The sequence below is a fragment of the Impatiens glandulifera genome, chromosome 1, assembly GCF_907164915.1.
Source record: "Impatiens glandulifera chromosome 1, dImpGla2.1, whole genome shotgun sequence".
In the NCBI taxonomy this organism is placed as follows: Eukaryota; Viridiplantae; Streptophyta; class Magnoliopsida; order Ericales; family Balsaminaceae; genus Impatiens; species Impatiens glandulifera.
Window position 1 is genome coordinate 23206384 of NC_061862.1, and position 10300 is coordinate 23216683.

The 10300-nt window shown below is 35.2% G+C and overlaps 3 protein-coding genes across 3 annotated transcripts; 2 read left to right on the forward strand and 1 right to left on the reverse strand.

Annotated features, from left to right (window-relative positions):
• The first annotated feature begins 731 nt into the window (after window positions 1-731).
• Window positions 732-3143, forward strand: LOC124921063 (tRNA-specific adenosine deaminase TAD3). Its single transcript, XM_047461667.1, has 8 exons — window positions 732-887; window positions 1034-1085; window positions 1285-1355; window positions 1468-1589; window positions 1793-1875; window positions 2096-2195; window positions 2273-2724; window positions 2807-3143. Exons 1-8 carry the CDS (start codon window positions 812-814, stop codon window positions 2967-2969), a joined length of 1119 nt encoding a protein of 372 aa, XP_047317623.1. The 5' UTR covers window positions 732-811; the 3' UTR covers window positions 2970-3143.
• Window positions 3144-3261: 118 nt separating this feature from the next.
• LOC124921061 (probable inactive receptor-like protein kinase At3g56050) lies at window positions 3262-6334 on the forward strand. Its single transcript, XM_047461666.1, has 10 exons — window positions 3262-3602; window positions 3748-3870; window positions 3955-4093; window positions 4182-4253; window positions 4344-4487; window positions 4577-4699; window positions 4804-5186; window positions 5264-5475; window positions 5545-5677; window positions 5763-6334. Exons 2-10 carry the CDS (start codon window positions 3771-3773, stop codon window positions 6329-6331), a joined length of 1875 nt encoding a protein of 624 aa, XP_047317622.1. The 5' UTR covers window positions 3262-3602; window positions 3748-3770; the 3' UTR covers window positions 6332-6334.
• A 1430-nt stretch (window positions 6335-7764) lies between these two features.
• LOC124921069 (cytochrome B5-like) lies at window positions 7765-9487 on the reverse strand. Its single transcript, XM_047461674.1, has 4 exons — window positions 9346-9487; window positions 9177-9263; window positions 8282-8348; window positions 7765-8179 (listed from the first exon to the last, which is right to left on the reverse strand). Exons 2-4 carry the CDS (start codon window positions 9261-9263, stop codon window positions 7923-7925), a joined length of 411 nt encoding a protein of 136 aa, XP_047317630.1. The 5' UTR covers window positions 9346-9487; the 3' UTR covers window positions 7765-7922.
• Window positions 9488-10300: the final 813 nt, after the last annotated feature.

The following is a 10300-nucleotide window of genomic DNA, read 5'->3' on the forward strand; positions in this document are numbered from 1 at the left end:
ATTCTTTTTATTAATATATAATTTTAAAATTTTAATTAAAATAAAAAACAAATAATTAAATAAAAATAAAGAAAACATCATTTATATATCTAATATATAAATATATAAATTTATTATTTTTTTAAAAGATAATATATAAATATATATTAATTCTAAACTAATACATAAATTTAATTAATTAATAATAAAATAAGCTATATGAAAAAGAGATAGGGGAGAATAAAAAAAGAAAAAGAAAAAAGTAAGTGATGAATTATTTTATTTAAAATTATTAGGTTAAATAGTAGATACAAAATTATTTTTATACATCAATAAATAAATTTTAGGTTCCATTAATATATATTAAACTTAAATTGTTTTTATAATAAGTTAACTTTAAATTTCCGTTTTTTAACCCTTTATATATTATTAGATCCGACCTTTTTTAAACGGGTCAATGCAAACCAAACTAGCACGAATTCTTTCACATCGCGCGGCTCAACGGAACTGTTTTAAGCCGCCGTCGTCGCCGCCGCCTGATTCTACTTTGTCGGAATCCACATCTGCAAGGCCCACAACTAACAAAGAGAGGAATCGGATGCTCAGAGAAGCATACTGGACAGAGCTAACACAGTTAGATTCCTTCTCCTTTAAGCTCAATTCATTGTTTTGATAAGGAACTGCTTGATAGCCCTTATTAACCTATTCTACGTTAATTTCAGTCATTAGTATAGCTCGCAAACTTGGAGTTTAACTTTTAGTTTCTAAGATTTTTGCAAACCCATCTCTTCTCTAATATTCCCACATTGAAAAATCCATTCTTTTGACAGAGATGATTGCAATAGAGGAGTGGAAGATTGTTCACATCCCAGACAAACCTCCAATTTCACCTGATCAACAACCCACTGGTGAGGCCACTATAAAACTGCAATCTTTTTTCTTTATATATATTATTTTTTCACCCTTTCTTCTCTCTTCCTCTCAATTTGTGTGCTCCATCCGCCTTCTTGTCTTAAATAATGAGTTAATTAACTCTCTTATTCTTTAATTTCAGTAAACATTTATGCAGCTGTCATTGACCCAATGCATGCTCATACTATTGTAAGGTATGTATGGCTTTGGTTCTGTTTTAGTCTTACCAATTTACTTGCTACTGGTTTGATATTTGATTAGGCTTGTTGTATGCGTTCCCCCTGTACCAACAACTTTATCTATGTGTAGCTTTTTGGTAAAATCTTCAATAGGACTTTTTTCATTTTTGTATATGTTTGGGTGAGAGAACTGATTTTTTAAAGTCTTGTTTAGGAAATTAAATAAAGTTGCACCTTTGGAAACTCTCCGCCATGTTAAACGCGTCCTCAAGCAGAAACTTGAAGGTATGAAAATTGCTAGCTCTATTCCTTGGGTGTAGCAAAATAGAATTAGACTCCAGGAGTTATAATCAACATCTTGATGATGATGATGATGATGAATTGATCCTATTATCAGGGAAGACTCAGTTATCAGTCATGTTATGTCTAGCACATCAAAATGGAACTCAACTGGGCAGCATGCCAGACGACGTCTGTGAGATTATAAATTCGTACCAATTGAGCGTCTTCACTACAAAAGTGAGTTATTGTTTTTCGTTAGTCTTCTCTATTAGTAGGCATATTTTTATTTGAGATCATCATTTTGAAGAGAAGGGCCGGTTTCATTATAGAGGGTTGTATTTGATATCCTTAACTTCTAATTAGAATCAATGCCTATCTTCTTTTATTCTATAGGTTGGAGGTTTTCATATTTGTTCTGCTTCTTTCATTTATGCTCGTAGGTTTGCAAGTTTCCTGCATTATCCAAGGAGGAGTGGATAGAGCAATGCAAGTTATGGCCAACATCTTACCATCCACCAACCTAGTGAGTATTTATTAGCTTTTCGTCATACTTGTTCCAGACTATGTCCCTATTTGGGAAAACTTTTGTTTATGGATCCAATGAATTTCTGAAACTATGACATAATCAGATACTACCCGTTTTCATCATCTGGATCCACACCTAGATAAGAAAGCTGACAAAAGTTGTGCTATGTTAAATATTAAGAGGGAAATAATGCATGTTTACTTTGACAAAAATGCAGCAATATTGAAGGGATTACTGGATTTAGTGAAGATGACAAGAATGTAGTTCTCGGGTTCATGAGATTAGCAGTTGATATGGCAAAATCAGATCATAGTCAGGTAAATTAGTTGACTATGTTATATTTTGCTAGAATATAAGATTGGAAGCTAATTTTGCGTTTTTTTATCTTTGGCAGGTGGTTAATGCTGCTGTTATTGTGGACCCTTTATCGAAGCAGGTGGTGGCTAAAGCTTGTGACTGTGTTAACTCATGTCCTTCACCTCCCAAAGAATCAAGTTCTGATAGCTCAACTCTTAAAAACACCAGCCCACCATTCTCTGGGGTATCTTGTTTATATCCCTGGAAATGGGCTGAACAAGAATCATCTTTTCCCTGGCATCCTTTACGACATGCATGTATTGTAGCTATTGAAGAATCTGCAGAAAGGGACAAAAAACTATTCCCAGAAGAGAGCAAGAATGAAATATTGTCATCATCTTCCTCGATGATACGCTGTTGTTCTCCAGCAAAAAGGCAAAAGACGGATAATGTTGTTGATGAAGAAGCAGTGGAGGATTTAAGTAAAACAACCAGGCCATATCTATGTACTGGTTATGATATCTACATTGTCTGGGAGCCATGCACAATGTGAGTTCAAATTTATTCATTTTTGCTTTATTTATTACAGGGTGAAGTTAAGTAGACATATTGTTGCTGTTGTTGTTTGCAGGTGCGCTATGGCCCTTGTTCATCAGAGAATCAGGCGGATATTTTACGCGTTTCCCAACCCGACAGCTGGCGCCTTAGGAAGCGTTCACAGACTCCAAGGGGAGAAAAGTTTGAATCACCACTATGCTGTTTTTCAGATCATGGTCCCTAAAACTTGTATTTGAAGGTTTATAACCGCTAATTAACCCCGCCCTTTGCAGGTAAGTGATTCCTATTTAAAGCACCGCGAAGGGTCTTGAGTGTGGGTTGTCGATACTCGATAGATTTAGTATGGATTTTTTTCATTTGAAATAACTTTATTTTCTATGATCAGATTATTATTTTTTTATCTTGATATAAATTATGATGTATTTGTTTTATTTTTGTGTAACTTGGTATAGAAATTAAATTATTATTGTGATTTTGATAAATATAACAAATTTATATATATATTTGCCAGATTATGACATGTTGCCGACCATTTTAGAGGAAAAAAAGGACTCCTTCAAAATTTGTCTGCCAAAATGAATTTGAAATTCCTTAATCCAAACAAATTAAGTGTCAATTTACTCATATGCTTAGCCGTTAATATTGAAAAATAATTATTATAATAATACTATCAATACCAATAATATATTTTTTAATAAATATGATACAAAAAAAATTGAAATATTTTCTGAAGTGGGGCACAACATGCATGATGAAGCTTATGACACGGTGGGTTTCAACTTTCAACATCAAAAGAGCAAGACGGCGGCTCTCGTATAAGGTGGCCGGCGAGAGGGAAAGAGAAAAATCGCAAAGTTGAATTCTTTCCTGTAATAATTCTTTTTCATTCTCAAAATGGGTGCTTTCTTTCTCGACTGTTTTCCTAGTAATTAAGCTCATCATCTTTCAAGTTTCATCATTTTAAAACTTTTACAAGTTACATTGTGCGGAGGAATGATTATTGCTTAATTGAAGCTGGTTGACTGAGGAACTGAGATATGATCTGCAATGGGTTCAAGTTTCACGTGGATATTCTGCTAGCTATTTTGGTCTTGTTTCTTTATGGCACAAGGCTTTGCTGCAGTCTCAATAGTGAAGGTATCATATATGATATATTTCCTTCTCCATCTTCTTCCTATGTGTGTGTAATTTGTGTCTGAGAATGCAAAAGCTTTGTTACAGGACAAGCCTTGTTGAGATTTAAAGAGAGAATGGTAAGAGACCCATATGGTGTCCTGTTGAACTGGAATGATGGTATGAGAAATGTTAATCCTTGTTCTTGGTTTGGAGTTGGGTGCATAGACGGAAAAGTAATTACCTTGTAAGCGGTTGCGGTTGCGTCTCTATGTTTAGGAAAGGATGTAGTTTTGAATTGGGTTGGCTAACTTGACTCTTATTTTAAACTGTAGAAGTCTGAACAATCTTTGCCTTGAAGGAACAGTTTCACCTGAGATAGGAAAACTAGCTTACCTTAAATCCATGTGAGTACAAAATATGTCTTATTTGGTGGGTACATGTTTGTTCTTGAATCGATTATCTTATTATTAATTTTTGTTTTGAATTTTCTGAAGCAATTTACGTAACAACTCTTTACGTGGACGAGTTCCAGGAGAAATTGGGAAACTGAAAGAGCTGCAAGTGTTGGATCTAGGATATAATAACTTCACTGGCCCATTTCCAACAGATATTCTCAACCATCCTTCATTGTCGATTCTGTCGAACTCATTTCTCTAAAGACACTGTTTCATCATTCGTGTTCTTGGTTCTGTTTCTTTTCTTATTGGTAATCTTAATTTGCACGCAGTTTACTGGACAACAACAAATTTCTTGATTGTCTGTCTCCTGAAATTCAAGAACTCAAGATGCTTTCTGAATTTCAAGTGGATGAGAATGATCTAACCCGTAGTTCTTCTCCTTTGAGTGTGAGGTCCGATATCTGTTTTTTTATCGCAGGTTCCAGTTTGAACGATAACACATTCTTAATTAGGTTTGATTCGATTCTTCTGATGAGTGAAGCCGCTTTACTTGTAGGATCCTAAAACGGAGATTGCTACAGGCAATTGATGCCTCATCACAATCTTCATTGTTTCCTTTAGAACCACATATATCTTTGTCTCTGAGTCCCTCAGTTTCTCCATCCGAATCATTTGCTCCTTCACATCCACCTTCAGCTTCAACTTCACAACCTGGCTCTGGACCATCTATCTCAATTGTGAGTCCTCCTCCTGATCAGAGTTCTAAGAGTGACTCCAACCCTAAAAACCGAACTATGATTTGGTGCGGAATAGCAGGAGGGTCTTTGTTTATTGTTGCTTTCTCTGTTGGCATCTTCCTCTGTGGACGCAACAAGATGGTTATGGTCAGACCTTGGGTCACTGAGTTAAGTGGGAAGCTAAAGAAAGCATTTCTAACTGGTTAGTTTTAGCACTTTACTATAAAAATGTGGTCTTTATTAAGAAAACAAAGAAGATGAATTAGCTGCAATTTGCAGGTGTTCCGAAGCTGCAGAGATTGGAACTGGAAATTGCTTGTGAAGATTTCAGTAATATAATTGGGTCTTTATCTGATGATGATGATAATGAAATGGTTTATAAAGGGACTCTTTCTAGTGGAGTAGAAATAGCAGTAATTTCTTCTGTACCCATTAAGTCTACTGCTGAAGATCACTGGTCTAAATCTTTAGAGACACAGTTCAGAAACAAGGCATGTCAGCTCTCTCTTTTTGTTTTATTTTTCGCCATTTCTTTAATTTCTTTTCGTGTTGTCATTCAGATCGAGACACTCTCGCGGGTAAACCACAAGAACTTTGTGAATCTCATTGGATTTTGTGAAGAAGAGCAACCTTTCACGAGAATGATGGTTTTCGAATACGTTCCTAATGGAACACTTTTCGAGCATCTGCACAGTGAGTTCATTCAGTAGCTAGCTCATATTGTTTGTTAGTTCATTCTTGATTAATGAATGCATATATATTTTTATCGTTCATTCAGTACGAGAGGCCGAGCGGTTGGACTGGGGAGCACGGTTAAGAATAGCAATGGGGATTGCTTATTGTCTCCAACATATGCACAAACTAGCTCCTCCCATTTCTCATGGAAACCTTAAATCTTCATCTGTTTTTCTAACAGAGGATTACGCAACCAAATTATCGGATTTCAGTTACTGTAACGAAGTAACAGATCCTGGGAGTGACGTTTATAACTTTGGCGTGATTCTATTGGAGATTATAACTGGTAGGTTTCCTTATTCTCTACACGAAGGCAGCTCACTCGCTGAATGGACAAACGAGTATTTGAGCGGGGAACGATCGATAAGAGAGGCGGTGGACCCGACTTTAAAATCATTCGACGACAAATTACAACAGATTGAGAAACTGTTTCAAATTATTAGGGAATGTATCATCATCGATAATGATTCGCGAAATATAGTAGTATTGACAATGGAGGAGGTAACGGCAAGGATGAAAGAGATCACGTCATTGAGCCCCGAAGGGGTGACGCCAACTGTATCGCCTTTGTGGTGGGCGGAACTTGAAATAATGTCAACTGAAGTATGTTGAGAAAGAATTGACAATCTTCACCACAATAATGTTATGAACATGAGTTTGGGTGAAGATATGTTATTGTTTGTGGTCAAATTGTGTTTTATTTTTTTGGTTACAATTTCCAATTTTTAAGAATATAAACATCTACTTTTCCCTGTAAAATTTTGTTTGTTTGTTTGATATAAGTTTAATATTAAATCAAAATGTTATTAATAAGCATAAACTAAATTAATGCTTTTGTTTTGTTTTGATGATTAAGAATAGATATTTTTCTTAAATGATTCTTAATCATGTACCCCACCACGATAGTGACTTTCTTGGTTTGTGATCAATTATTAATTCACGCATGGTGACAAAACCCACACCACATGTTATATTAATTGTAAAGAATTTTAAACAAAATGCATTTATTTGATGTAGCTTATCTGTCAAAATTCCAATGAATTTGACAAACATCTCCCAAATCCTAAAATATGAAGCATGCTAGCTATGTATGAATATCATCAACATTAATTACTTCACATAAACATTAAAACAGGTAGCTAGATGAGAGAATTGCCACAATGATGGTACGACGTAATTGTGCGGTCGGTGAGTCGTCGGAGCTAGGCGGCGGGCGTTGTTTGTTGTTCCTTTTGAGCTTGGCAGCGGCGGCGGATGTAAGGTAAGGAGAAAAGAGAGAGAAGACAGAGTGAGAAAAAAACAGCAACAGTCCAAATCATGATCTTCCCATGCAATGCGTATTGCTTATCGGCCGGCCGGTCGACCAGATTATTATTATCAGGTGCCATGGCCACACCCACACCTTCTTTTAAACCATAATAATTCACCATCATATGTGACGACGACTCTGGACCTGATCAGGACCTGACCTTACCCTTTATTCTTTCTTTCTCTCTTTCTCTCAAACTACATTAGATTTTATACCAACCCAATCATTTCATTTATAGAGGAGACTAGCAAATTTGTAAACCACCACTCCGTACCTTCTCACGAGCCTAAGTTTGGTTTGGGAAGATAAGTTTCTGAAAGAAATGAGAAAAAGTCCAAAGAAGATGGAATCTTGTCGGACGTGTCCAACCAAAAACAAAACAGTGCATGTAGACAACGGCTGTGAAGATGACTGATGCCTACATTCTTGGGCTTTTCCTCATAATCATAACCCTAATAATGTTTTAGCTAAAATTACACTTGAGTTTTGCTATTCAATGGGGAGGGCTCAAGCTCTAAAGTTTGGTACACTTACTTACATACCCTTGTGGTGGACATTAATTACACTAAGAAAAAAGGTTTGTTGTTACTACATAAAAAAATATCATTTTGTTGTTAAGTCTTTATTTATGCACCAAAGCCAACCAACCAACCAACCAACCAACATGATTAAGACTAATAAGCAAAAGATCAGATTAATTAGAAAAGAAACTTCACCAAAAAGAAAGAAAAAAAACTGAATCCAAAATGATAATACAATGACTGCTGCAATAACTGATGTTAACACAAATTCCATTACGCAATTTTTATGATCCAGATTCTCCTACCTTGAAAACGGGCAAGGGCTAAACAACTTATTTGAAAAAACAAACAAACACAAACGCTGATGCAGTACTTACTCGTTTTTGCCATATTGCCTCAAAACAAATGCCGAACCCAATATCAAGAGGGGCACGAGAAACTGCAGTATCTTTATAAAGGTGGAAGATGAGTCATTTTCTGCTGATGATCCTTTTGAAGACAGGTTGTGCTGATCCTTCTTCTTCCCTGGAAGGGTGGCAACATCAATCTCACCAACCAGATACTGCTCCATCATCTCTATGGCAGCTTTGCTGTGACCAACATCCTCAAAATCTTCAGTTGCGTCTTTCGCTGCATAAATTTTTATTTAGATTTTAGGTTAGGACTGGGATTCAAGTCATCCATGTTTCTCATTATTGGTGAAAGTGGTGCAGAAGAATAAGAAGAACTCACCTGTTGCTGTTATCAAGACTTCGTCACCTCCAGGATGATCATCCAAGAAATTGGTGATATCGTACACCTAATTTATAAGAGGGAGATTCAAAATTATAATACAAATGAATCAAGGGAATTATAATACAAATGTGTCATCTATTGGAATGGAATGAGCAATAGAGAGCAAACAAGATCGATCTCCTGTTTTTCAACTAGCATGGGATCATGAATTTCAAACAATGTTGGAGAAACAATTCGTAAATGTTCAAGAATAACTTCACAATTTCACCCAAAAGACAACAAATAAAACCTGGTTAGATCCTGTTCAGAAATCTCAGTTTTCAGCAGTTAGGAGAGCCTAAATATCAAAATTTTCTGGTTAGTTTACTTTTCTTTTACAGAATTAATTCTTCCATTTTTCTTATAGCCATTCAACACTCATTAACCTGTCTCAAACACAAAACATCTGTGGTCAAAATGTAGTCTAATTGCTATCACAACCACAACACCAACTTACCATATAAGTTTTCAAACAAAAACATTGCTTCTATGAATCTAAATAAACTAGTAGATCTTGAGATGCCTTCACATTGGATCTCTAAAAGAATTCAAATCATCAAATAGACTTTCTTTCTTCTTAAATGAGAACCCATCTGATAAAATTGATGAAACTATTAGTATTTGTAACCAAGAGCACAATCAGCCAACAGTTTCAGATATCACATATCGCAGGACGGAATTGTAGTTTTAATGCAACTTGCAAGCTTAGTAACGTTTATTAGGACAGCACCATTCCACAAATTAAATCCAATCTCAAGTATGGAAGCCATTAGACATGCATGCATTGAAGAAGCGATCCAGAATGGAGAAAAAAGAGAGAAACATATATAAGAGATGGTGAAAATGAAAAAACCTTTCCGGAGATGATCATCCAGCAATCCTTCTGATTATTGTGCTTGGAAACCTCTTCAAAGGAATGAACTTTAAGATTATCAGCCATCTACAGTGCAGTAAATCGGAAAAATCAATTAGAAACTGATGGAATTGAATTTAGAACAGGGAAGAAATATGTATGTACGAACGGATTCTAGCCGGAGTTGGGGATGTGAAAGAGATGATGGATGCTGGACCCAGGAAGAGAGAGAGAGGAGCAGCAGCCGCTTTTGATGGCTTCGAGATCTAATTTCTCTTCAAGACTCGTACACTGACTGAAGCTGAAAAGAATTATAGTAGAATTTAGGCAGGAATGGTGATGAGGGGTTTGGGATTATCATACTTTTCTAATTTATGTCTCAAGCTTTCAATTCTGATATTTGGGTTAACAAATTACAATTTTTCTAAACTTTTACCCATTAACTTATTTATATATATTTTTACAATAAATAAAATCATAAAAGATATGTATTTTTTAATAGATGAATTTACAACTTTTATTAAATTTTAAGTATAACTACAACCATTTTCTATGATAATTAAACATGATTAGGGTATATTTAGGGGTCACAATTTAGAGTGGATTGAACGATACTAATTTGAACCTAACTTATTTAGTAATACAGATCAAAATCTAACTTGAACCATGTAAGTGTAATTAGAGACATGTAACTACTCATTACTTTGTTTATTTATCTATGTATATACATTTAGAATGTAATACAAAGGATACATATAATTTTTTCTATTCTCTATATAATAATTTTCTTACATAGTATTAGAGCCATAACTGCTCTCTTCTTCTCCGATCACCTCACCGATCATTCTCACGAATTCTATCTTTTCAATGACGAAATCTAAACATGTTCCGTCATATATTTCTACTTCTTCTTCCACTACATCGTATTATCTGGTCATCACAGTCCTATCTCCTTTGTTCTTCTCTAAAAGAAGAATCTGATATTATTCCCCGCTCATTCTTGAAAATCCAGAAAATCATGTTGTTTAGGGATGTCTTATGGATAATTCATAACTTGTTACAAACTGAATGGTAAAAATTACATAGCTTAGGCGAATTCAGTCTGAATTTTAATTTATGGGAAA

Bases quoted from the DNA above. Each gene is read 5' to 3' on its own strand.
- LOC124921061 (XM_047461666.1), top strand. From the start codon at position 3,771: ATGATCTGCAATGGGTTCAAGTTTCACGTGGATATTCTGCTAGCTATT. The intron at 3,871-3,954 runs GTATCATATATG...GCTTTGTTACAG, and splicing joins CTGCAGTCTCAATAGTGAAG to GACAAGCCTTGTTGAGATTT. The intron at 5,187-5,263 runs GTTAGTTTTAGC...TGCAATTTGCAG, and splicing joins AAAGAAAGCATTTCTAACTG to GTGTTCCGAAGCTGCAGAGA.
- LOC124921069 (XM_047461674.1), bottom strand. From the start codon at position 9,263: ATGGCTGATAATCTTAAAGTTCATTCCTTTGAAGAGGTTTCCAAGCAC. The intron at 8,349-9,176 runs GTTTTTTCATTT...CTTATAAATTAG, and splicing joins GGATGATCATCTCCGGAAAG to GTGTACGATATCACCAATTT. The intron at 8,180-8,281 runs GTGAGTTCTTCT...AAATTTATGCAG, and splicing joins AGTCTTGATAACAGCAACAG to CGAAAGACGCAACTGAAGAT.
- LOC124921063 (XM_047461667.1), top strand. From the start codon at position 812: ATGATTGCAATAGAGGAGTGGAAGATTGTTCACATCCCAGACAAACCT. The intron at 2,196-2,272 runs GTAAATTAGTTG...TATCTTTGGCAG, and splicing joins CAAAATCAGATCATAGTCAG to GTGGTTAATGCTGCTGTTAT. The intron at 2,725-2,806 runs GTGAGTTCAAAT...TGTTGTTTGCAG, and splicing joins GTCTGGGAGCCATGCACAAT to GTGCGCTATGGCCCTTGTTC.